The sequence below is a fragment of the Oncorhynchus mykiss genome, chromosome 7 (genome assembly GCF_057628025.1).
Source record: "Oncorhynchus mykiss isolate SJ-2025 chromosome 7, ASM5762802v1, whole genome shotgun sequence".
Lineage (NCBI taxonomy): Eukaryota > Metazoa > Chordata > Actinopteri > Salmoniformes > Salmonidae > Oncorhynchus > Oncorhynchus mykiss.
The window spans coordinates 23,072,944-23,100,081 of record NC_143028.1 but is presented as its reverse complement, the minus strand read 5'-3'; the positions used below and the strand labels follow the sequence as shown (position 1 = coordinate 23,100,081).

The 27,138-nt window shown below is 39.7% G+C and overlaps 1 protein-coding gene across 2 annotated transcripts; it reads right to left on the bottom strand.

The window, feature by feature from the left end:
* LOC100653476 (integrin alpha-4) lies at window positions 1–27,138 on the bottom strand. Of its 2 annotated transcripts, none has more exons than XM_021608991.3 (28): window positions 26,737–27,138; window positions 26,480–26,595; window positions 25,216–25,319; window positions 24,836–24,965; window positions 24,544–24,611; window positions 24,302–24,428; window positions 24,000–24,085; window positions 23,260–23,322; window positions 21,172–21,309; window positions 20,819–20,927; window positions 20,512–20,606; window positions 19,911–20,001; window positions 19,664–19,709; window positions 19,338–19,492; window positions 18,875–19,035; window positions 17,706–17,858; window positions 16,699–16,775; window positions 16,108–16,258; window positions 15,731–15,829; window positions 14,568–14,644; window positions 14,180–14,269; window positions 13,983–14,064; window positions 13,693–13,800; window positions 7,754–8,086; window positions 7,427–7,552; window positions 7,243–7,338; window positions 5,602–5,721; window positions 1–5,241 (listed from the first exon to the last, which is right to left on the bottom strand). In XM_021608991.3, the coding sequence occupies exons 1-28, from the start codon at window positions 27,051–27,053 to the stop codon at window positions 5,173–5,175; spliced, it is 3,387 nt and encodes a 1,128-aa protein (XP_021464666.3). In that variant the 5' UTR covers window positions 27,054–27,138; the 3' UTR covers window positions 1–5,172. The 2 variants fall into 2 exon arrangements, 1 of the variants encoding a protein (XP_021464666.3); XR_016497142.1 differs by having other exon boundaries at window positions 3,236–5,241; window positions 7,427–7,612.

The window sequence follows — 27,138 nt, the reverse complement described above, 5'->3', positions numbered from 1 at the left end:
TGGTGTGCATACATTTTCTCTTTATTTGGAAAAGACGCAGAACAAGAACAAAAACAACAAACACTACACAAAAAAAATGTGAAGCTAAAGGCTAAGGCTAAACAAAAGTCAACTTCCCAAAAAGACAGGTGGAAAAAAAGGCTACCTAAGTATGGTTCTCAATCAGAGACAACGCTAGACAGCTGTCCCTGATTGAGAACCCTACCCGGCCAAAACATAGAAATACAAATAATAGAATATAGAATACCCACCCCAACTCACACCCTGACCAAACCAAAATAAAGACATAAACAGGATCTCTAAGGTCAGGGCGTGACAATCAAACTTTGGGAATACAAACACACTGCTTGGACATTTCAGTAAGAAGATATTTAATGATCAACATTCATAATGGATGGCAATGAAAATGTTTCTTAAATGAAATGATGATTATAGTACAGATGACACCTGTAGTATGTGGGTTAATTTTGGGTCAAGTATGGTACTGGTGAGGCATGTATGGTGTTAACCAATGCCACCATATAGCACCTTGAAGAGTTGCAAATGCATTCAAACCAGTGGTTTCTAGAATAAGCACTTTCCTTACTTGAAATCAGTTCAACTTCAGGTAATTGGTAACATCCTAAAGACAAGTACCATTTAGTGGAAGTGACAAACAGAGGTCGTGCATTTCCAAAATAACTGAGGGTGTCAACCTGTCTTTTTAAAAGTTAAGAAAATAAAACATACCACATTTCAGTGCAATAGAGTGCTGAGGTGTGCCGGTGTCATTTTGTAGTACACAAAGCAAAGAAGTGATTTGCTGCCATTTGCCCCCATCCATTTTCCCACAAGATAGATTTTTTATAGCGATAAAAAGGTCTGTGTAAGACTTAGGCCAACTAATTACAATGTGTTTTTTTTAACCAAATTAATATCTTTAAGAGGTTTTTAGTCTTTCTTTTTAGTCAAAGATTGATTGACATCACCTCAGAACAATAGCTAGTCAGTACACCTACATGCTACACAGACCTTATTGTAGCTATCTAAAATAATCACTGTGAAAACATCGGTGAAATTTGATTAGAACCAGGCAGTCAGACTCGGCCTGCAAAATGACAACACCTTGTCTCCCTGTACAGGAATAACTAATCATTTACAGCATGGTACAATATTTTATTTTTTTTACAAAAACAATACTGCAATTTAGATGGCATGTAGTCTATTGAAATTTAGAATAACATTTGAGACATTTCAAAAACTTGAGTTGCATAGAAAACATCATTGCCTTTCAAAAGCTGAGCATTTTTCTAGTTCCTATATCAAATTTTGTTTGCTTTTGTTCATGTAGGTTAATCTCAAGATGTCTCTTGTCAATATAAAGTGCATTTTGTAATTTCCCTCTGAATTCCTATAAATCCACATAACAAAATAATATTTTAAGTGTGTCTATTTGCCAGTTTTTCTCCTACGACTTCATTATTATTATAATATTTAACTAGGCAAGTCAGCTAAGAACACATTCTTATTTACAGTGACGGCCTACCAGGGAACAGTGGGTTAATGGCAGATTTTTACCTTGTAGGTTTGGGGATTCAATCCTGCAACCTTTCAGTTACTTGCGCACCGATCTAACCACTAGGCTGCCTGCCACCCCCAATACAGTGGCTTGTGAAAGTATTCACCCCGCTTAGCATTTATCCTATTCTGTTGCCTTACACCCTGTAATTAAAATAGATTCTTCAGGGATTTGTATCATTTGATTTACACAACATGCCTACCACTTTGAAGATGCAAAATATGATCCTACTTGAGACGCAGACGTCTCAACTAGGCACCTGGAAATGCAAATGCGCTACGCTAAATGCTAAATGTACTCGTTAAAACTCAAACGTTCATTAAAACACACATGCAGGGTATCGAATTAAAGCTACACTCGTTGTGAATCTAGCCAACAAGTCAGATTTTTAAAATGCTTTTCGGCGAAAGCATGAGAAGCTATTATCTGATAGCATGCAACACCCCAATATACCTGAAGGGGACGTAAACAAAATAATTAGCGTAGCCGGCGCTACACAAAACGCAGAAATAAAATATAAAACATTCATTACCTTTGATGATATTCTTTGTTGGCACTCCTATATGTTCCATAAACATCACAATTGGGTCTTTTTTCCGATTAAATCCGTCCATGTATGCCCAAAATATCCATTTGTATAGCCTGTCTGGTTCAGGAAAAAAGCTCTCTTCCAACACGCAACGTCATTTTTTAAAATTATATAAGTTGCCTATATTCTTTGACAAAACACTTCAACCTACTTTTGTAACCCAACTTTAGGTATTTGTAAACGTGAATAAGCGATCAAATTGATCACTGGGCGATCTGTATTCAATAGCAGCTACTCAAGAAAACAATGTCCCTTTTTCTCTTTTCCAAAATCGATTGCTGTATGCTGGACGGAATGAAGGATCTATTTGTCATGACACAAAGGATTTTTGTCAATGAAAATGACGTTTTTGGCTATATCGTGTGGAAGCTGTAGGAATTGCAATCTCGGTCCTATTTAATTTGGTGCCCCTTAAACAATACATGCAAGTGGCGCATGGATATTTTTTTCAGTTTTCAGTGACCAGTTTTTCTTGCGCTTTTCGATGAAACACACGCTCTGTTATAGTCACAGCCGTGATTTAACCAGTTTTAAAAACTCATTTTTGTGTTACTTACAACCTCATGCTTATCGCATTAGCCTACGTTAGCTCAACCGTCCCGTGGAAGGGACACTGATCTCGACAAAGTTAATGGTGCTCCGTGGGATGTTCAAAGATTCCGATATTTTTTATAACCCAACCCTGATCTGTACTTCTCCACAAATGTGCCCCTGACCTGTTTGGCGAGCTCCTTGGTATTCATAGTGCAGCTTGCTTGGTGGTGCCCCTTGCTTAGTGGTGTTGCAGACTCTGGGGCCTTTCAGAACAGGTGTGTATGTACTGAGATCATATGACACTTAGATTGCACACAGGTGGACTTTTTTTAACTAATTATGTGACTTCTGAAGGTAATTGGTTGCACCAGATCTTATTTAGGGGCTTCATAACAAAGTGGGTGAATACATACAGTGGGGAGAACAAGTATTTGATACACTGCTGATTTTGCAGGTTTTCCTACTTACAAAGCATGTAGAGGTCTGTAATTTTTTATCATAGCTACACTTCAACTGTGAGAGACGTAACCTAAAACAAAAATCCAGAAAATCACATTGTATGTTTAAGTAATTAATTAGCATTTTATTGCATGACATAAGTATTTGATACATCAGAAAAGCAGAACTTAATTTTGGTACAGAAACCTTTGTTTGCAATTACAGAGATCATACATTTCCTATAGTTCTTGACCAGGTTTGCACACACTGCAGCAGGGATATTGGCCCACTCCTCCATACAGACCTTCTCCAGATCCTTCAGGTTTCGGGGCTGTCGCTGGGCAATATGGACTTTTAGCTCCCTCCAAATATGTTCTATTGGGTTCAGGTCTGGAGACTGGCTAGGCCACTCCAGGACCTTGAGATGCTTCTTACGGAGACACTCCTTAGTTGCCCTGGCTGTGTGTTTCGGGTCGTTGTCATGCTGGAAGACCCAGCCACGACCCATCTTCAATGCTCTTACTGAGTGAAGGAGATTGTTGGCCAAGATCTTGCGATACATGGCCACATCCATCCTCCCCTTAATACGGTGCAGTCGTCCTGTCCCCTTTGCAGAAAAGCATCCCCAAAGAATGATGTTTCCACCTCCATACTTCACGGTTGGGATGGTGTTCTTGGGGTTGTACTCATCCTTCTTCTTCCTGCAAACACGGCGAGTGGAGTTTAGACCAAAAAGCTAAATTTTTGTCTCATCAGACCACATGACCTTCTCCCATTCCTCCTCTGGATCATCCAGATGGTCATTGGCAAAACTTCAGACGGGCCTGGACATGCGCTGGCTTGAGCAGGGGTACCTTACGTGCGCTGCAGGATTTTAATCCATGACGGCGTAGTGTGTTACTAATGGTTTTCTTTGAGACTGTGGTCCCAACTCTCTTCAGGTCATTGACCAGGTCCTGCCATGTAGTTCTGAGCTGATCGCTCACCTTCCTGAGTTCAAACAGGTGAGTTCAAACAGGTGCAGTTTTTACAGGTAATGAGTGGAGAACAGGAGGGCTTAAAGAAAAACTAACAGGTCTGTGAGAGCTGGAATTCATACTGGTTGGTAGGAGCTCAAGTACTTATGTCATGCAATAAAATGCAAATTAATTAGTTAAAAATCATACAATGTGATTTTCTGAATTTTTGTTTTAGATTCCGTCTCTCACAGTTGAAGTGTACCTGTGATAAAAAATTACAGACCTCTACATGCTTTGTAAGTAGGCAAACCTGCAAAATCGGTAGTGTATCAAATACTTGTTCTCCCCACTGTATGCACGCACCACTTTTCCATTTAAAAAAAATAAATGTTTTTTTGAAACAAGTAATTTAAAAAATGTCACTTCACCAATTTTGGACTACTTTGTGTATGTCCATTACATGAAATCCAAATAAAAATCAATTGAAATTACAGGATGTAATGGGACAAAATAGTAACAACGCCAAGGGGGGTGAATACTTTTGCGAGACACTGTACAGTGGGTCAATCAATCTTCAGTCACTGATTAAAGGGGAAGTTCAATATTTTAAAACTTAAAGGTCACAAACAGTCAAAATCATGTTTTTCATCAGATCGGACGATATTTGGATGAAACCAGATCATAGTACGATGACTAAAGACTGAAAAATTACTGTGGCTGGTACATCAATAACGTTTGACCATAAGGTTACTGGCTTCATCCAAAAGCTAAGGCTTTGTGTGACACCACATAAAGCCGGTCATTTTTATACACCAATGGTAATATCTTATACTCTTACCTAATTTAAATATGTACTCCCTTGTAGCCATCATTGCAGAAGGCGTGTTCGCAGAAGGGTGTGGTTTACATAGCTAGCTAGCTAGCTAGTTAGTCTACTGGTTTCAAAATGTGACTACAGGGTGTCAGAAAATATAATTAATTTTAGATGATTAGACTACTTTCAGGTTGAGGAACCATCTAACATTATGTTGTACTGAATTTCCCATTTAGCTATGATATTGTGTCATGTATTTGATATGAATCAATGTCCGTCCTCAGTAGTCCCAGCTGAGCCTTTGTATATTCTCCATCTTGTCCTCATACTTACGCTTAAAGAAGCCACTCTGTGAACAAAGTCCTTGATTTAGTACACAATTAAACCAGACATGCACAGTTCTAATTGTTAACAATTAACACTTGTTGAATGTTACGTAGTTAAAATATACTGATTTTTTATTCATTTAAATGTTACCTTTATTTAACTAGGCAAGTCAGTTAAGAACAAATTCTTATTTACAATGACGTCCTAGGAACATTTATGTTGTATAGTCTTAAAGACCGTAGATGAAAAGCAGCAGTCGCTTAGTCTAACATAATACACATTCACAAGAAGCTTAGCAATTACATAAAGAACCAGTAAGAACCAGGAAATTAACCAGTAAGAACCAGGAAATCAACTAGTTACTTAGAACTAGGATATGTACCTTCCACATGCAGATGACCAGCAAGGCAAGGATGAAGAGGCCTAGTAAGAGACTGGCCACGATGATGGACAGCTCAATGACTGGTTTCAGTTTGTGGCTATGATGGGCCTCCAGGACAACCTGGAGAACATAGATCCAATTATGTAAGTGATAAACAACAATGCCGGATGTTATTCCTAATATTCCATGAAATTAGTGCTTTTTGAAATTAGTGTCTATTTTAAGTAGAAATGTAAGTTAAATGTACAGTGCCTTGGCATTTTTCCTATTTTGTTGCATTACAACCTGTAATTTAAATTGATTTTAATTTGGATTTCAAGTAATGGACATACACAAAATAGTCCAACGTGGTTAAGTTGAAATGAAAAAAATTAAATGTTTCAAAAAATTCAAAAAATGTCAATGGAAAAATTGGTGCTATGAAGCCCTAAATAAGATCTGGTGCAACCAATTACCTTCAGAAGACACATAATTCATTTTAAAAAAGTCCACCTGTGTGCAATCTCAGTGTCACATTATCTGATAAAACGCTATGATAAACGCTATGATGATAAAACGCTATGTCTGGCACAAACCCAACACCTCTCATCACCCCGAGAATACCATCCCCACAGTGAAGCATGGTGGTGGCAGCATCATGCTGTGGGGATGTTTTTCATCGGCTGGGACTGCGAAACTCGTCAGAATTGAAGGAATGATGGATGGGGCTAAATACAGGGAAATTCTTGAGGTAAACCTGTTTCAGTTTGAGACTGGGAGGGAGGTTCACCTTCCAGCAGGACAATGACCCTAAGCATACTGCTAAAGCAACACTTGAGTGGTTTAAGGGGAAACATTGAAATGTTTTGGAATGGCCTAGTCAAAGCCCAGACCTCAATCCAATTGAGAATCTGTGGTATGTGTCACGCCCTGACCTTAGAGAGACGTTTTAGTTCTCTATTTGGTTAGGTCAGGGTGTGATGTGGGGTGGGCATTCTATGTTTTGTTTTCTGTGTTTCTTTATTTCTATGTTTTGGCCGGGTATGGTTCTCAATTAGGGACAGCTGTCTATCGTTGTCTCTGATTGGGAATCATACTTGGGTAGCCCTCTGAGCACCCTCTGTGACTTCCAGGCAGATTGTAACACAATTAATCCCAACATTTTTCCACCATTGTCACCATCATTGTAAAGCCTTAGATATTTTGTTGCTTTAATAAAGTTAATTCTGAAGATGATTAATATTAATTTCATGTGATTAGTGGTTAATTGTAAGGTAAAAAAACAAACAACCTGTCCCTCATTTTAACCTCTTGAGATTGGAAAACATGTTGAACATGTGCTCTTTATGACAGAATGCTAAAATCAGGTGTTTTTTTTTTTTTTTACCAAGTTACACATTTCAAAAGGCACCAAATTGGTAGAACGTCCAAAATACCTTGAAGATAACAGGCTAATGTACGTACAGTATTGTACTGTAGCAACCCTAGCCTAGCAAAGCTCACAATCTCCTGCAATTGGGTTTACCCTATTGGAGCAGTGTTTAGCAAGTTTGCCTATGGTCTGGAAGACCTGGGTTTGACACCCACAAGGGACATTTCACAGTTGCCATTTACTCAGTAGAGTTGGGGATTCTCATGAAAATTATAAAGTGTTTGACTTACCACTGTGATGGGGTCTTCTTTTAAGAACCAAATAAATGGGTCCTTCTTGGGTGATATGACAGCAGTGGTCTCTAACAGCATGACACTATGTCTTCCCTTGGAGAGAGAACACGGGGAAATGTCACCACAATACTTATCCATTTATGTAAAAACCTATACAATTAGTACACTGCACAGTCCTCACCGGTGAGATGTCTAAAACTCCCGAATTCATTTCGACCTCCATTTCAATGGTGACATCTTTCCCAATGTCCATGTCTCCAAGCTCACACTCCGCATACAGACACAGAGCATCCTCTTTCATGCAATACTGGACAAAAAGACAATGTCCTTACAATTGTTCATAGTTTTGCTCATCAATGGCCCAGCTCTGATTTGAAATATGTACACAGTTAAATCCACATTTGTCCCATTGACATGAATAGATGTTTTCAACATACTGTATGTTTGAGTTTCAGCATTCTGGTCACAAAGTGGCTTCCAAGCAAAGCGTTGTAACAAACGTACTTACCATATGTCTTCTACTGCTTTTCGAGAAGAAGAAGAATAATTCCTTCAAGGGATTGGAGTCAGGCAGATCACACTCATCCTCAATAACAGTGGTCCAGTTTCTCACATTGGCCCAATATGATATACTAGTCCAATTGGTGTCAGTGGTACTGGAAATATTAGTCCAATAAGGGTGTGTGGTGCTGGACCTATTCGTCCAATAGCTGTCAGTGGTAGTTGTCACATTTAACCAAACACTGTCAATGGTACTGGCTCTCTGGCTTCCATACATGTTGCCATGTGTACTGCTGGTCCCATCAGTGGAGTTTCGAATGTAACACCACCCAGAAGATGACTGTATGTGAGAGACAAAGTAATGTGAACACCAGGATAAGTCAATTCTATACATAAGAGACATGGATCATGTTCATTAGGACAAAGCAGGGGTCTTTAACCTTTCTTGCCCAGGGACCCCCACCTAGGCAAATCAGCAACATAGGGACCCCCTCATCTGTTAGCAAAACAAATTCCTCACATCTTTTCTTATCATCAGGTGAATGATACTGGCAAGGAGAAGTAATCAACATTTAAAAATGAATGGATTTGGTAGACAGTTTTTCATTATTATGACCTCCCTACACAGTGCCGACCCGCTCATTAGGCAGAATTAGGCAACTGCCTATGGTGGCAGATTGACCAGGGTGGCATTTTCTGAGTTACACTGGCCAAAACGCACCTACAACAAAACAGTAAACATCACATAATTCTGCCCCAAAAATATTTATCTCAACCACTGGCATATGAGCTTTTTAGGCGAGCGCTGATGTTGGCCTGTGATAAATAGTGCCCACTGTACTAAGCAGGTGCTTGCGAAAGTGGATTGCGAAAGTTTTCACCCCCTTGGCATTTTTCCTATTTTGTTGCCCTATAACCTGGAATTTAAATAGATTTTTTTTTTTTTTTTGGGGGGGGGGGGGCGTATCTTTTGGGTTGTATCATTTGATTTACACAACATCCATACCACTTTGAAAATGCAAAATATTTTGCAGCAATTACAGCTGCAAGTCTCTTGGGGTATGTTTCTATAAGCTTGGCACATCTAGCCACTGGGATTTTTGCCCATTCTTCAAGGCAAAACTGCTCCAGCTCCTTCAAGTTGGATGGGTTCCGCTGGTGTACAGCAATCTTTAAGTCATTGACGTCTGGGCTATGACTAGGCCATTCCAAGACATTTAAATGTTCCCCTTAAACCACTCAAGTGTTGCTTTATCAGTATGCTTGGGGTCATTGTCCTGCTGGAAGGTGAACATCCGTTTCAGTCTCAAATCTCTGGAAGAATTTCCCTGTATATAGCACCATGATCATTCCTTCAATTCTGACCAGTTTCCCAGTCCCTGACGATGGAAAACATCCCACATCATGATGCTGCCACCACCATGCTTCACTGTGGGGATGCTATTCTTGGGGTGATGAGAGGTGTTGGGTTTGTGCCAGACATTGCGTTTTCCTTGATGTCCAAAAAGCTCAATTTGAGTCTCATCGGACCAGACTACCTTCTTCCATATGTTTGGGGAGTCGCCCTTTGGCAAACACCAGACATGTTTGCTTTTTTTTACCTTTAAGCAATGGCTTTTTTCTCTCCACTCTTTTGTAAAGCCCAGCTCTGTGTAGTGTACGGCTTAAAGTGGTCCTATGGACAGATACTCCAATCTGTGGAGCTTCGCAGCTTCTTCAGGGTAATCTTTTGTCTCTTTGTTGCCTCTCTGATTAATGCCCTCCTTGCCTGGTCTGTGAGGTTTGGTGAGCGGCCCTCTCTTGGCAGGTATGTTGTGATGCCATATTCTTTCCATTTTTTTTATAATGGATTTAATGGTGCTCAGTGGGATGTTCAAAGTTTCAGATATTTATTTTAGAACCTAACCCTGATCTGAACTTTTCCACAAATTTGTCCCTGACCTGTTTGGAGAGCTCCTTGGTATTCATGGTGCCGCTTGCTTGGTGATGCCCCTTGCTTAGTTGTGTTGCAGACTCTGGGGCCTTTAAGAACAGGTGCATATATACTGAGATCATGTGACACTTAGATTGCACACAGGTGGACTTTATTTAAATGACTTCTGAAGATAATTGGTTGCACCAGATCTTATTTAGGGGCTTCATAGCAAAGGGGTGAATACATATGCACACACCACTTTTCCGTTTTATTTTTTTTTTAAACAAGTTTTTTTTTCATATCACTCAACCAATTTGGACTATTTTGTGTATGTTGTGATGTTTTCTTCAGTGCGATGTGAGCTTTTATTAGTCAGTATGGCAAAGTAATGTGATTGACCTGTCAGTTTCCCTAGATAATTCCATACTTTACACTGACAAAGTAATAAACAGCTCTAATATTTCAGGCTTCACTGTCATGGTGCACAGTTGAGGTCTGCGCCAGACCGATTTCTTTATCCTGCTCCTTTCTGCACCTGCAGTTTTTCATACCACACCCTGCCCGCACCAGCTGGCTTTCTGTAAGACTCCCGCCCGCTACCCCAAGAACTGGCCCCAAACCCAACCGCATTCCAGTAGTGTTATTTCAGGCTTATGTGACACAGCTCACTTGCCAGCCATGGTCCCGGCAATATGAAATGTGAAAAAATAACATTACCTGAGATTCTCTCAGAGCCTAATATGAGGGCCATCTTTGTTACTGGGCTAGATCAGCCAATATGCTAGATGTAGTTTGAAGAGAGCAGGGTTGGAGAGACTTTCACTTTCTCTTGAGATATGTTTATAGCCTACCTTTTAGGAGTGGGCAATGTAGTAAACTATAGCCTAATCATAGGCCTATTTAGGAAGTACATTTCCTTGGAAAGATAACTGCCCGTGCTTCTATGCCCACACATAGGCTAAAGCTTACTCTGTTTAATTGAGACCACACGTGCACCTGGCTACTGAACTTGAAGCACCAAGAATGATGACAGCAACACTTGCTACGTTTTGAATAGGCCTTTAGGATATAGCCTACCTTTAAATCCCACCCACTTCTAAAACCAAAGTGGCCCCCTGACTTTAGGAAAATAAAATGTGAACACAAATCATGTGGCCGATATAGCATATGATAGAAAGATTATGTGGCCTTTTCTGTAGCCTACAGGCTGGATTTAAAATGTATGACAATGTAGTGAGATGGGAACTTTTCACATCATGCAGGTTTTTTCATGAAATAGCCTAACCTATATAGTGCCCAATCTAATAAATAATGCACTGACATGTCAACAAACAACTTATCGTAAAAAAAGGACAGGTCAATGTTCAGGAGTTTCATCCCTTGGTCGAAAATGACATGATCAGTGGTTTCAAGTTTGTAACCGTCAATGTTTTACGAACTGATCATAGACAAAACGAAAATACTTCTGCATTTCCCGCTGTGTAAACACATTGCAAATAGGCTCTGGATAACTCCGCCTGATAAAGTTGGGTAGCTGATATTCAGAGCTTAAATAGCCAAATTGATTAGTTACAGGAATCAGGACTAATAAAGCCAATGCAATGGCCTGTTTTACTAATGTTTGGCCTACCACATGGATCGGCGTTCATAAAATTCCATTGTGCTCTGACATGGAAGGCTGTACCCCAATAAGCACGGACCAACGCCGACGTCTTTTGGACATCTTTTTGTCCAGATTGGTCGTCTCTTTTCAGTGTGTTTTACAAACGGTAAACCTACCACATAGATGGGCATTCCTAAAATTACATTTCAGGCAACACTGTAGGCTATACCCCAGTAAGCACGGACCAATGCTGATGCCTTTTTTGGATGTCTTTCTTTGGTCCTGTCTGGATGTCTTTTTTTTTGCTGCAGTCCGGACCGACCTTGAGTTTGAAGTCCACGGATATCGGTTTTTGGTCCAGTCCAGACCAAATCTGAACCAATCATAGACTTCTATGTTTGGTTCAGATTTAGTCTAGTCTGGACCAGCCTTGATTTGGCCTTAACATAAATATCTATGAATGAGGTATTCTCTACTTTCGTTCAAAACTGAAAGTTGACCTGATTTCAACTTCTGGAAAAAAAGCATTTTCACCTTTCATTCAGAACTTAAATCGAAAATCTGGAAAATGTGTATTGTAGATGTATTTTCAATGTCATTTGGTTTACTGGGAATATTCTAGGTATTTTTTATTTTTTTTTTTTTTGGGGGGGGGGGGTTGCATAAGAGGCCCCAGGTTTAATATCCCTGGGATAAACAACGAAAAACGTTTAAAAACATTTTGCAATTGAAATTGAAAATGATGCCTTCATGACTGTGTGTTTCTTGTCAGACAAATCCAAGTAGTCCTTCCCTGTTTACGTTTGTTTTTCCTGTTTGGTGTCTTAAGCACCTTAAACACCATTATAGCCATATCCATCTGATAGGGAGCCTATCACACAAGTTCAGTATTTACTGAAGTAATCCAATGCAAGGTTATTTATGTAAAAAGAAAACTAGGTTGGGTAGAAGTTATTATTTTACAACATGATACAATATTTGTATTATACTGTATCTGTCTGCTACGAATTTGTTTCTTATGAATGACAGACCATATGACGTCCCGGAGCTACAAGGGGGCTAAAGGGGGCTTAGCCCCCTCAGTTCAAACTTTATCCCCCTCAGTTTTAGTTTTTATGTCCCAATATGAAAATTCTTCAAAAAAGTTCAAATGATTGTGACAGTTTGGCGCCCAAAAATCCGTATCTCTCAGCTGCACTGTGTCAGCACCATGGACAGGGGCCGCTGTTGTGTGTATGTAGGCAGCCTGGTCTCATAGGCTAGAAGTAAATCTAGATCGATTACTCAGGAAGATCCAAAGAGTTGCAACTCTTTTGAAAATGTAAGATTGAAACAATCCACCTGGTTGTTTTTAAAAAATCAAAATCTTGCTTTAGTGTGTAGGGCCTGTCGATGGTGCAGACAGAGCAATAATATTTTGTGCCTTTGAACCTGTCATTTCCCGGTCAAAAGCATATTTTTTTTATGTGTATTGTTGTATAGTGTGATATATGAGGAATTCAATTTAATTCCAATGCAAGAACCCAATAGCTACATATTGGTATGTTCCATCATTCTATTATGGATTTATTGGTAGCCTATTGATTGTCATTACTGTAAATGGAACTGTACGTATTGGACACATGTTTATGGTAGGCTGAAATCGCTTAATGGATTACATGGGTCAAATTTGATTCACAAAAGTGTATTGTGCCATATCACAACGTGTTGCTGAACTCGTGAGCGAACTGCATGCTTTTCAATGTTTGAAGCGAGCCTGTATAGGCCTATTTATTTGGCAATACAGCTGTGCATGGCTGCATCATAACGTAGTAGTCTGTAGGCTATGTTTTGAGTATTTGGATCTCCATTCGAGCCTCAATATAGATTGTGTCATGCCTTCATCGATCAGATATTTTGTTTACTAGGCCTACTTGGTACCTCGGTTTTATTCTGTTCACATTTGTTCACATTCGCAGTTGTGTCTGTATTCTAAGCCACTGCTGCTATTCAGTGTTTTTGTTTGTATGCATGAATAACTAGGCTACTACCTTCAGCATTTAGTTTGCATTATTTTGGTAAGACAGCTGTGTGTATGGCTGCATTCACATAGGCTGTTTGCAATAGGATAATTGCTCATCTAAATAGAATTGCTGAAGGGTCTGTCCATTGTGCGGATCCAGCGCAGCAGAGATATTCTACAGATTTGAAAAGCACGGAGTCTCTGCATTTTAACTTTATGTTTATTATGGTATAGCGTTTTTATATAAACAGAATTCAATATAATTCCAATGCAAGAACCCCCAAAAATGTTGCCGCCTCGGCAATTTCAACTGCCCCCTTAGTCACTTTATCCTGGCGCCAGCTCTTCCATATGACTGTCTTCATCTGTGCAATTATGTTCTGATTCAGTGTTCCATAACATTAACTGAGCAACGCAAGCACATACCTGTATGTCCAAAATGTTGAGCAGTCTGTATGGATACGGTGCTAAAGCTTTGGGGATATCAATTTCCACTCTTGTGCCGTGAGATATGCTTGGACCAACATTGACAACCTGAGTGCGATATTAAAAGATAGATGTCTAGGTATGAATAATAATACCATAAAGCGCCCGAAACTTTACATTAGAGCCCTAGCCAGAATTCATGGCAATTACATGTTTCTAACAATCCTGTTAACAAACGGAATTCTCACCTGGCTGTGCTGTTATTGTAGAAACACATTTAACAACAATACCTTGAAAGTGTATTTGAACCTCTCAGCGGAGCAGTGTGGCTCCTCAAAGTCCCCAAACACAAACTCTGTTCGGGATACAAAACTGCAGCCAAAGGGATATAGACAATTACAAATGCATTGACAAATCAATGTTTTTTCAGTGTTTATAAAGTAGTATGCTCGAATATTGTACATAATAGAGTGATACCATGTCTTACCCGTGGATGTTTAGATTCACTCCATATCTCAATAGCAGAGTCAGATTAACAATATTGTCATGGAGAAGATCTTCATTTTCTAAATTCTCCCTGTATAGAGAGAGACATGTTCAGGTGTAATGTTTTAGGAGGGACTGATTTATTCAATATAAATTATATATATGTATACAATGAGTGTACAAAACATTAAGAACACCTGCTCTTTGGAACTCAATATTCAGAAGATGTTACTTCTGTTTTGTACACCAAAAGAAGTAAATAACACAACAACAAAACATGGTTTAAGATTCAAAACAGCCACTTTTGTTGATTTTTTTTCATTATCAAGTGGGAAAGCAAGTGAAAACAGGACAGTGTCAAAAAAGAAAATAAGACAGTAAATGTTTACCGGGTTGCATTGATTATAATGTTCAGGTCACCAGGTTCACTGTCAGCACTGACATCCAGCAGAAAGCTGATATTAACCTTAGAGGGCAAGATATAGAGACAATAATGTCATGAGAAATTCTAAATATGTCCTGTCAGATAATGACATTAGTTCACAAAAATACATCAGGGTAGGCACAAAACAGAAGAAAATGTAGTGAATGAGGAGATACTACTGCTAAATGAGGAGATGCTAAAATGTTTTCTTAAGTATGCTCTAATTAACACGACCCAGGCCCACTTTTGATGACCCAAGAAGTGTATTATGATAATAAAATATGCACAAGGGAATTAAAAGTAAATGGACTGAAAAACCTTGCAGAAGAGGGCTTAACTCTTTGTGTACTTTCTGTGCAAGTACTTAAAGGCCCAGTGCAGTCAACATGATTGTCCTATTTTTATAGATATTTCCACACTATGAGGTTGGAATAATACTGTGAAATTGTAAAAAATTATGATAATTCCGTTTTAGTGTAAGAGCTGTTTGAAAAGGCTGCATGACATTTCAGGCTGTTTTGGTGGGATGGAGTTTTGGCCTGCCTGGTGATATTACCAATAAGAAAGGGAGTTTCAAACCTCTCTGCAATAAAATCTAGTTTTCCACTCCCTACTCCCAGACAGTCCTGGCAAAATTATAGCTAGAGAAATTGCTCTTTGATAAGCTGTTTCTTTTTGACTATTTTAAAGCAATCACAGTAAGAAATTATTCAATATTGAGATAAAAACAGCTGCAATGAATAATTCTGCTACTTTTCAACCTCATATTCATATTCTCAAGCACAGAACCACTGTCTACATATGTGAAAACAGCGCGTTTCTATGATTTGTGGTTGAAAAAAATAAGAGGGAAGGTCCTAAAAAAAGGCTTCTCTGTGACATCACAGGGTATGATTAAAAGTAAAAAACATACATTTTCAAAACCTGCAACAAGTTTTTAGCTCAAGGGAGCTACATCACTGCGAATGTCATTTTTGAAAATCACTGTTTTTAGAATGTTTAAACATTTGATGATGTCACCGGGCAATATTTTTTAACTTTACATTTTTTTTTAGAAATGCGCTGTTTTCACATATGTTAACACCGATAATGAATGTGAAGTGGAGGAGTTGCCCTTTAAGTATATACTTTGGCTAAGGTGTTGAAAAACAAATTTCCCACGCTGCAATCTAGCCCGACACTTGTCTTCTCTTCCTCAGCAATTTTACAGCTCACGTATTTCTCCTCCTGCAACCACATGTGCAACATCCGGTTAGACCCATTCAGTTTGCAATATGCCCCATGTGCATGAGTCAAGAGCTGTTTGTATCAAAGGGATAGTTCAAAACACATCATCATCATCATTTTGTTCTGTACTGAAAGGGATCTTAAAAACTTGACTGCTGACATACACAATTTTAGGGTTTGTATCAATAGTGTACTAATGAACAAAATACTAAGTTTGACAGTAGATAAAACATCTGTGGTAGGTGTAAGGTTGTGTTAGCAACTAGCCGTGCTCCTACAGCGTCCAACACTTTGATGAAGTAGAGATTGCTGGGGTATCTCAGGTGAAGCATGGGGAGGAAGGCAGCGTCGCCAGCATTGGACAGCGTAACATTCAGTAGAATGGTCTTCCCCTCCCCCAGGGCAACGTATGGCATGTCTCTATGTGTCCTGAGAAGGAGTGAGAGAGAGAAAGAGAAAGTTATAAAGTGAGATAAAAAATAAATATAGTCAAAGTTGTTACAAGTAGACCTCAGAGTCCAGCTGTGGTTTTGTCTGAATGAGTAACAGTTACTAGCACATACAGTAAAGAGCCATCAAGACATGTAGAGGGTGACAAACCTCATGGCTCTGATTGAAAGATGCAAGGCAGAGATGGGAGAAGAGGAAAGGAGAGTGATACACACGCACACACCCACATATATAACATAATATATAAACTACTACCATTTTCATGCACTCATTATCAATAGGTAGCCCCCATTTCCCTGTATTCACAGCATGAAATGACTTACAATCGTGCTCTTCAGATTTAAATCACAGAGTGAAATGAAACAAGTAAATTCAAGAGTAAAGATTAAGATAGATGATCTGAGGGAGAAGGAGTTCACCTCGGTAACAGCAGCTGTGCAGACACTTGCAGATTGGTGGAACAGTTGGCCCAGGCACAGTACCTGGTGAATACAGTCTGTGGGAGGCTGTTACCTTTAGTGAGTTAATTACCTACTTCCTTTTCAGGTGCAAAGCACAATGCAAGAAACACTACTAAAAAATGCCGGAAATGTACATGTTATAAATGTGCTTAAAATAAAATAATCACACAATTTTTGTGAGGAGTGCCTTTTTAGTTCCCATATACATTTACAGTCTATTGGAAACAGGTTATCGAGTCATTTCACATTGAACCTTTATTTAACTAGGCAAGTCAGTTGAGAACAAATTCTTATTTACAATGATGGTCTACTGGAGAACAGTGGGTTAACTACCTTGTTCAGGGGCAGAACAACAGATTTCTACCTTGTCAGCGCGAGGATTTGATCCAGCAACCGTTAGATCACTGGCCCAACACCTGTCGCCCTAATGTTCCACATACTATGGAACATGTTAGAATTGCCAATGGAATATGTTAATCTTGTGTGAAATTTCCGGTAGAGAAACCTGAAAACCCACCCAAATATGCTGTACCAGTTTCATATCATGTCCAACTTGGAACTATCAGGGTACTAAACGATAAACCATGCATTAACTACATACCGCACTGTACAATAATATAGCATACCACTGGATGGCCCTGTTTGAATATTTAGAAAATGCATTCCTTCTCCCATCCTTTAAGTATAGTCCTTATCTAAATTGACCCATTGTCAAGTCTCGCTCTCCTTACCTACTGTTGTAACCAGGACAACATTTTCACAGGAAAACCCATTTCCCTTTCAAACGAATGGAGAAAACTACTCAATTTACCCACAATCTTTGACAATGGGTCAATTGGGTGACAATCCTGCTTTCCCCTATCCAATCACGTATTATCTTCGATTATGTCAAGGAAACAGAATAAAGGAATGGTGGATTTCAAAGTTGAACAGGGCCCCAGTCTTTGATCTCCACCTCAACCTACCTTGTTGGTCAGCAAGTTGCTGGACTCCTCTCCCCTCTGGAGCATAGGCCTGAGAGGGGGAAAGCTCTTGTAGTTACCCCTCACCACATTGTGCTCTCCCAGCTCATACTGCAGCTCAAAGTGGATGGGGGTGAAGATGTCCCGAATGTCTCTCTGGAAAGGGGAGGAAGGGGAAGGAAGAAGACTGTACTGTACTGTAGCAAAATTCACCACTATTTTCAGGTGGATTGCAGTTACGTAATGGGTAAACTGCTTATTCTCTTTGGCATACTATGAGCAACATTTTTTTCTCATGTAAAAAATACAGATGCCTAAAATACTATAAAACTTAACTTGAAACATGTATTTAACATTGTAATAATGTGACATGCATGGATGCACACAATACAAATGTGAGTTACAGTATTTGGAACTATTCTATTCCATTCTATTTTAAATTGTATTGATATTATTTGACAGGTGCATACTACGGGTGACAGTTCATTGCACATGGTTTCACTGTGCTGGTTCATTTTTAAAATGTTGGTTTTCAAGAAGGAAGCTGTGGTATGTTCAAGACCTGAGTATCATGACCCCTCCGATGCACAGAGACCTCCAGAAGCCTATTTTAGGAAACCTGTTTTGGTCTCGTTTTGCATCAACCTTTCAACATCCTTAACATACTATATGTTATACACCACATGTTGTCAACATCACCTCCAATTCTACACACATTCTGACGAGCAGATGTAGGCCTACTTCACTTAAAATAAAATACTTTCGCACATACTTGATATCAATAGCTTGCATCTTTGACAAAATCACATCTACTGAAGTAGAACATCAATAGATAAAACAGGTTCTATCTACCTTAGCCTATGCGCTCTGACATTGCTCATCCATATATGTATATATTCTTATTCCATTCCTTTACTTAGATTTGTGTGTATTAGGTATTTGTTTTGGAATTGTTAGATATTACCTGTTAGATATTGCTGCAACGTCAGAACTAGAAGCACAAGCATTTTGCTACACTCGCAATAACATCTGCTAACCATGTGTAGGTGACCAATACAATTTGATTTGATTTGAGAACCTCTCTGGGGCAGAGATCACCTGACTACCCCTTTCCATCTAACTCTCTCCCCCCATTCCCTGCCCTTGTCCCCTCCATCTTCCAGTCCCCTCACCCTCAGAAAGGCCAGGTGGGTAACACAGGTCATGTGGCCATGCCTGGTCTTGATGCTGCCTGCTGTGGCATTTGATAACTCTGTGCCGTTGGTGTTGAAGAAGAATCTGGACTGGAGCCCCTCTATGTGCTTGACATCAGCCGTCAGGTTGTACAGTATTTCTGCATGTGGGACACAGATATGGGATAATCCTTTCAGAGCACCACTGAGAGTTCAATAACAGTTACATTACCTAGATATGTGATATAAAATATTTTTACAATTGTTTTTAAGAAATGCTAAACAAACAATAAGCTACAAAACCAATAAACCGCATTTGTATGACAGAGATATTCTAAATCAATAGAAAAAACTGCCATGCAGCATTGTTTGAACAATATGGCACAAATTAGCTATGAAAAAGTTAAGGCTACTGTGTGATGTGGTGTGGTGTGTTAGGGTGGAGTGGGGTGTGGTGGCTAACCGATGAGCCCAGAGACACGTTTCGCGTGCAACTGGAAGCACACAGAGGTTTTGAGGCAAACGGCAGGCTGGCCGTTCTCTGTACACAGGGCATGGGTGCAGTTCACACTAGGAGGAAGAAGTATCGTCGCCTCCACCACAACAACCGCCCGTGTCCTACCACCCAAAGACGGAAAGACATAACACAAACACCCATACGCACACGTACACAAAATGCATACACGCACGCACACACACAAAATGAAGGTGAATCTAAAAAAAAGATCATATTCTTCAGACTCTCAGGTCCAGATTGTTTAACTGTGTCTTCTGTCTCTGTTACGGTACCTCAGAACAACAGCAGAGTCGGACAGAAAGGCTCCTACGGCCACATCTGTGGACAGATATTGGGAAAGGTAATGTTACCTTACTACCAGTTACACTAATCTTTAACAGTATATGAATATTAAATATGAATTAAAAAGTAACGTGGTTTGTTTGACAGAAGAAAAATGTACGCTATATTAATATGATTGAATAGCTTAAAGAGAGATAGACAGAGGAAGGGGGTTGTTGGGGGATCAGAGTTTCTTACCTGGGTAACCGTTTCCATCAACATCAATGCCCCCAGACACAGACTGGCCAAACATCTTGAAAGCATTACCCAAGGCAGACCCAGCAATCCTCTGTTTAAATGGGAAGAATGAATACCATATTCTTGTGAGTTGGAAATATCTAAGCACCATTATCATTGTTTCCTCCATTATACATTGTCTCGTCACCAATAGTGGTGTACTCATACTGGATGTGTGATTGAACAAACCAACAAGCTTCACAGTTGTACTGTAACACACAAGCTGAGTTAAAAAAAATGTTTTAGGGAATTCAGTCAGAACTGATATTTCCAGCAGTTCAACTCCTCTTAGAAAAAAGCGTTATTCGGCTGTCCCCATACGGGAACCCTTTTTTGGTTCCAGGTAGAACTATTTGGGATTCCATGTAGAACCCTCTGTGAAAAGAGTTCTACCTGAACCAAAAGGGTCCTTCAAAGGGTTCTCCTGCGAGGACAGCCGATGGAACCATTTTAGGTTCCAGATAGCACCGTTTTTTAAAATGAGTGTGGGGACAGGCGCACGCACAAACACACACACACACTCATTCCCATGCACACGCACTAACACCGTTTGGGGACATACTTGAGAAAAGTATTGTTCAAGTCCCGTCTTCCTCCCATTGTAGATATAAATAGCACCATGTAGGTCATCCTCTTGTGGTGCCCCAACTGCAACATCTGCAAAGCAGTTAGGTAGTCTCTATTCATTTTATTCTATTCTCAAATGTTGAGATTCTGTCACTGGCCAAACTAGCCTAATAATTTGTGTTTCACTCTGCAGCTGTGTTAATATTATATTTTGATTAATAAGAGGTACAATTTTCCATACTCATTGAAAACCATTCAATGGTTAATCCCTTTTTGGACCCAAATTACATATATACATTTACCTGGATAGCCATCATCATCAATATCTCCAAGACTTGTGATACTTTCCCCAAACCGGGCTGCATATGAATCTCTCCCTGCTAATGTAAACTCCATCTCCTTCATGTTAGCCTGAGGAAGGGGGAAAAAATAGCTTTTTGGAAATTGAAATTTCATCAGCATTGTGTCTAGATACCAATTGGAAATTGGAGGAAAACCGCAATCCTCCAACCAGGATTTCTGGAAAACCTGAGAATTTAGGGAAAATTACCAGAATTTTTAAACCCAATAGCTGTGAGAAAGTACAAAGGTGTAAATTAGATCTACCAGCCCTCCACCATACAGTAACTTGTCTAGGGGATGACAATTTGCTCACCTGTCCCTGGTTCATGAAGATGTACACACGGCCCTCCTCCCTCACAGCACTGAACATTGGAGCTCCCACCAGCAGGTCAGACAGGCCATCAGTGTTCAGGTCCACCGCACACACAGTGGCCCCAAAATAGGAACCCAGCTGTGAAAAGGATGCAAAAGAAGAAAAAAAACATATCTTGGGCCGGTTTCCAAGAAAGAGATGAAGCCTGTATTAGACTAAAAAGCATTTTCAATGGAGACTCTCCAATGGAAGTGATTTTTAGTCCAGCACTAGTCCTAATCTGTGTCTGGGAAACTGCACCCTTGTGTAACAAACCCAAAGACTTATGGGAGATATGAAGTCTTTAAAGCGTTATGATTGGATAAGGTAACCCAATGGTAGTTCAATACGCTCTGCACATCAGAGAGCATTCATTGGATAATGTCAATGTTGTGATTGATGGCAAAAATTCCCCCTCAGAAAATTATCAAATGCGTTGAAGTCGGAAGTTTACGTACACTTAGGTTGGAGTCATTAAAACTAATTTTCAACCACTCCACAAATGTCTTGTTAACAAATTATAGTTTTGGCAAGTCGGTTAGGACTTCTATCTACTTTGAGCATGACACAAGTAACTTTTCCAACAATTGTTTACAGACAGATGATTTCACTTATAATTCACTGTATCACAATTCCAGTGGTTCAGAAGTTTACATACACTAAGTCGAGTGTGCCTTTAAACAACTTGGAAAATTCCAGAAAATGATGTAATGGCTTTAGAAGCTTCTGATAGGATAATTAACATCACTTGAGTCAATTGGAGGTTTACCTGTGAATTTATTTCAAGGCCTACCTTAAACTCAGTGCCTCTTTGCTTGACATCATGGGGAAATCAAATGAAATCAGCCAAGACCTCAGAAAAAAATATTGTAGACAACCACAAGTCTGGTTCATCATTGGGAGCAATTTCCAAATGCCTGAAGGTACCACGTTCATCTGTACAAACAATAGTACGCAAGTATAAACACCATGGGACCACGCATCGGTCATACCGCTCAGGAAGGAGACGCGTTATGTCTCCTAGAGATGAACGTACTTTGGTGAAATCTATCCCAGAACAACAACAAAGGACCTTGTGAAGATGCTGGAGGAATCAGGTACAAAATTATCTATATCCACAGTAAAATGAGTCCTATATCGAGATAACCTCAAAGGCCGACCAGCAAGGAAGAAGCCACTGCTCCATAACTGCCCTAAAAAAAAGCCAGACTACGGTTTGCAAATGCAAAGATGGTCTGGTCTGATGAAACAAAAATAGAACTGTTTGGCCATAATGACCATTGTTATGTTTGGAGGAAAAAAGGGGAGGCTTGCAAGTCGAAGAGCACCATCCCAACCGTGACGCACGGGGGTGGCAGCATCATGTTGTGGGGGTGCTTTTCTGCAGGAGGGACTGGAGCACTTCACGAAACAGATAGCATCATGAGGCAGGGAAACTATGTGGATATATTGAAGCAACATCTCAAGACATCAGTCAGGAAGTTTAAGCTTGGTTGCAAATGGGTCTTCCAAATGGACAATGACACCAAGCATACTTCCAAAGTTGTGTCAAAATGGCATAAGGACAACAAAGTCAAGGTATTGGAGTGGTCATCACAAAGCCCTGACCTCAATCCTATAGAAAATGTGTGGGCAGAACTGAAAAAACGTGAGCGAGCATGGAGGCCTACAAACCTGACTCAGTTACACCAGCTCTGTCAGGAGGATTGGTCCAAACTTATTGTGGGAAGCTTGTGGAAGGCTACCCGAAATGTTTGACCCAAATTAAACAATTTAATGGCAATGTTACCAAATACTAATTGAGTGTATGTAAACCTCTGACCCACTGAGAATGTGATGAAAGAAATAAAAGCTGAAATAAATCATTCTATCTACTATTATTCTGACATTTCACATTCTTGAAATAAAGTGGTGATCCTAACACAGGGCATTTTTTCTAGGATTAAATGTCAGGAATTGTGAAAAACTGAGTTTAAATGTATTTGGCTAAGATGTATGTAAACTTCCGACTTCAACTGTAGACAAAACATGGTAATGACCCTCCCTCACCTTTTGACCTTTAACCTCAGAGATGATGCTCAGTGTGCTGGACTCTATGCTAAAGATGTAGGCCTGGGGAAGAGATGGAGAGGGACGGTCACTTACATTTGGAGACTGCACTGATGCTGAGGCATGAATGAATGTGTAAGAAAGGGATTGGTTTTTTGTCCATTCTTATAGCAATGGTTATGTGGCCCTCAAGATCAGGGTTCAATAACTTTTGGCCAAAAGGCCCATTTATGATTTGTGAGCATGTCCTGTAGGAAAGTTCTTGAGAAAAAATCATTTGAATGACCAGACACTGAACTATAACAAAACACCCTCAGAAATCACACATTACCCTGTCTGAAAACGATTATAAGACATCTTTCACTTCTCTGTTCCTTAATCACTGATCTGACATGACAAATTTAGAGAAGGATATGCAATAGCACGGGGCTGCCCAACCCTATTCCTTGAGATCTACTGTCCTGTAGGTTTTCAGTCCAACCCTAATTTAGCATATCTGATTCAGCTATTTTGGGTCTTGTTGATCAGCTAATTAGTGTAATCAGGTATGTTAAATTAGGGTTGGACTGAACCCACAGGACAATAGATCTCCACAGAGGTGGGTTGGGCAGTCATCTCTGGTCAGTGATTACTTCAAGGATGGGAGGAAGGAAGGAAGAATGCATTTTAAGGACCTGAGTGTATCTCTGTTTTTCTGTAGATGACAATATGTTGGAAAGGGATGCAGTGTTAACTCTTACTCTTCCAGTCTGTCCGTACTGGGGGGCTCCACCCACTACCTCAGTGGAGTTTGGGTGCAGGAAGTGGCCAGCGCTGACTGAGTACCCTAAAACAAGAGAGAGACAATGCATCAGTTTCACTGCTTACATACATACACAATGGATTCTTCTAACCTGTCAGGAGATGAGTGTGATGTTCATGTGAAAGAAAAGAGCAGAGGAGTTTAGGGCTAGGACTAGGAGAGAGAGACAGAAAGGACATTATGGTCACTATAACTAGTGTAAAGGTAATTAATGTCTGTTCTCCTCCCTAATTCACTTACCCAAATAACTTCCATAGAGGACAACGTTATCATCCAAGTAGGCAGAAGTGACCTGACTGGATATGTTGTGGACAAAAACAGACCCAGTCCAATACAAGGTTCCAGGGGCTCCCATTACTATGAGGTCCTGTTAAGCATAACAGTACACACCAATGTAACTAATCTCAATTTAATGTGAAATATTAGAGTGAGCATTTGCAATAAGTTAGAATTCTCTGAGCGCAAACATATTTCAAGCATACCCCAATAAGGACATTTGAAATCCCTGCTTGACATGATGCAAAGTCATTGCCAAACTTATTTTCGTGATCTATTTAAAAAAGAAAAGAAATGTGTAAGGACAACAATGGTTGATACAAACTATTCAAAGTGGAGGATAAAAAACACTAGAGATGGTATATAAGCTCAGCAACATTAAACAAGGCAATGCACAATTACTAAATAATGTTCTTTAATTAATTAATTCATTCATTCATTCATACAGGAAGACAATATTCCTGGACAGTCATGTTGAGTGATGCAATATGGCCATACCTCTGTAGCATGGAATCAAAGGACTTGATTGATTCAAGTCAGACTCCAATTTGTAGCATACGCCATGTGGCAACTTATTTAGATCTTCTTTTTTGGAGAAGTAGACATTTTTCCAACGATGTCCACAGGCCTGAAATGTAAAATGAAATACTCAAATTAACATATAATGTTGGTTTAAATTTCAATATCGAGGTGTGTCTTTACTCAATGTAACAAGTCTAGTCAAGACTGAAATTAACCCCAACAGACGGAGACAGAAACTGTGCAAAAGTTTAAATTGTACACATCAAAAAGGAATATCTCTCTCTCTCGTTCTCTCTCTCTGTTTTTCTCTCACTCGAACACACACTCGAACACACACACACACACACTACACATACCAACACAAGTCCATCCTGCTGCCGCCTGGAGAGGCTCACACCAAGCCACTGGTTTTCAACCTCAGCAGAACAGTGTCTGCCACAGGGCATGTCAAGCATTACACCTTCATGGAGAAATTAAACAACAACAGCAACACGTGTCATCAACCCAGGACGAGCATGAGTTTATTAGGAAATCAACCATGCAACAAACTAGCTCCTGGCAACTGCAAATTAGGTAGTTAGAGGGGAAACCCTGAGTATTTAAGTATCTGAAGACTGCTTCTAGTGCAGACTGGGTGTTACGAATAAATAATAAAGTATTACATTTGCTTAGCCTTTTTATCACAGAAAGAATCTCAAAGCATGAAAAAAGCCAAACAAACACAAACAAATGCTATTTAGTTTACAAATGTAGTTTATTACATTATGTTGGGCTACATCTCAGACTTAACTTTGATCATGATCTTAATGCCAAAAGATCCAAACTTCTTGACGAGGTCACTAGGTGTTGGGTTAAGGTCACTGCATTAACCCTTCCTTCCAGATATCATGTTCCCATGCTCACGTGTACATGCCAATGGCCTCACGGGCGTAATCCCACTTCTGACACCAATGTAGCAAATTTGGAGGTTAGCCCTGACTGTGACTCAAACTCGGGTCCAGCAACTGTCAAGCCAACACCTTAACCTTTACGTCAAGAGGTCCGAACATCTCGATGAGGCCGCTAGGTGTTGGGTTATGGTTGCTACAATATTTTAGCAGAATCTATTTTACTCAATCTACATTGAAATGACTAAAACCAAATAAAAAAATAGGGTAGAAATGTAAATGGACCTACATTTATATCGTTTTTTCACTCTGTCCAGCTTACTAACAATCACCAAAGCGAAAGCAAGACAATCAGGGAGCATTGAAAATAAAATTAATGCAAGTTTTGAAAGTAAGGAAATATAACACATTTTTAGTGCAGCCCTCTGGACTTTAGTAAAGACCAAAAATTGTAAAATGAGTTCCACATCTCTGGTGCAAAAGGACACTGGGGGGGACACTGAAGCTGTTGATATTGTGGAGATCTTAGTACAACACCTACAGTAATAACCGCATAAAGAGGTTGACTGACAGAATAAGATCCCAGGGTTTGACTCCCAATAAGGCTGTCCCTAAAATGTGAGACGAATGATGAAAAAGCTGTACATGAGGTATGTAAAGATTGTTGATGCAGTAAATCTACAATAACATGGATTAAGTATAACGACAGTTAATAATTGATTAATATACTAACCGAGTTGAATCTGTTCACAGTCCTTCTTGTCTGTAATTTTGCACTTGTAGATTGCTCCAGGATTCCTGACAGCCTGGTTGAACCTTGAATTTGCAACTGGTGCGCCGACTATTACCCTATAACAGACAGAATTTACAGTCATAAATGTGTAGAACATAATGGGAAGATTAAAAACAATTTCAGACTAAAATAAACATTCCCTTCTGTTGCTCACTCAATAATTTACATTTGAATCGCATAAAAATATCAACACGCACCATGTCTGTTGCTGATGCTTGTGTAGCAACACAGAATATCCAAAAAATGTTCCATTCGGACCACTGAGTGGAATAGCGTGCGGTATGTCTAAATTGTACAAATCGGCATGACGTAAGAGAAAGCAAAACAACATGTTTAGCCCTATGCTGTGTAAGCCTAGCCCGTATGTAGTCATTTTTGATAAATGTAGCAGCGTTCCAAAGATCAAAATTAACCGAATGTTATCTTGCTCAAACATCTGTGGGGGCTTTCCTCCCCCGCTGCTCCATCTTCGGATACATGGTAATAGTGCGGTATGAGGAGGATGTCCTAACATACCTAACAAAATGTAGTAGGCAGAAAGTTTGACAGAAAGTAAGGTGGAGTCATCACAACACAGAGGCCACCCTCACTTCCCCAAC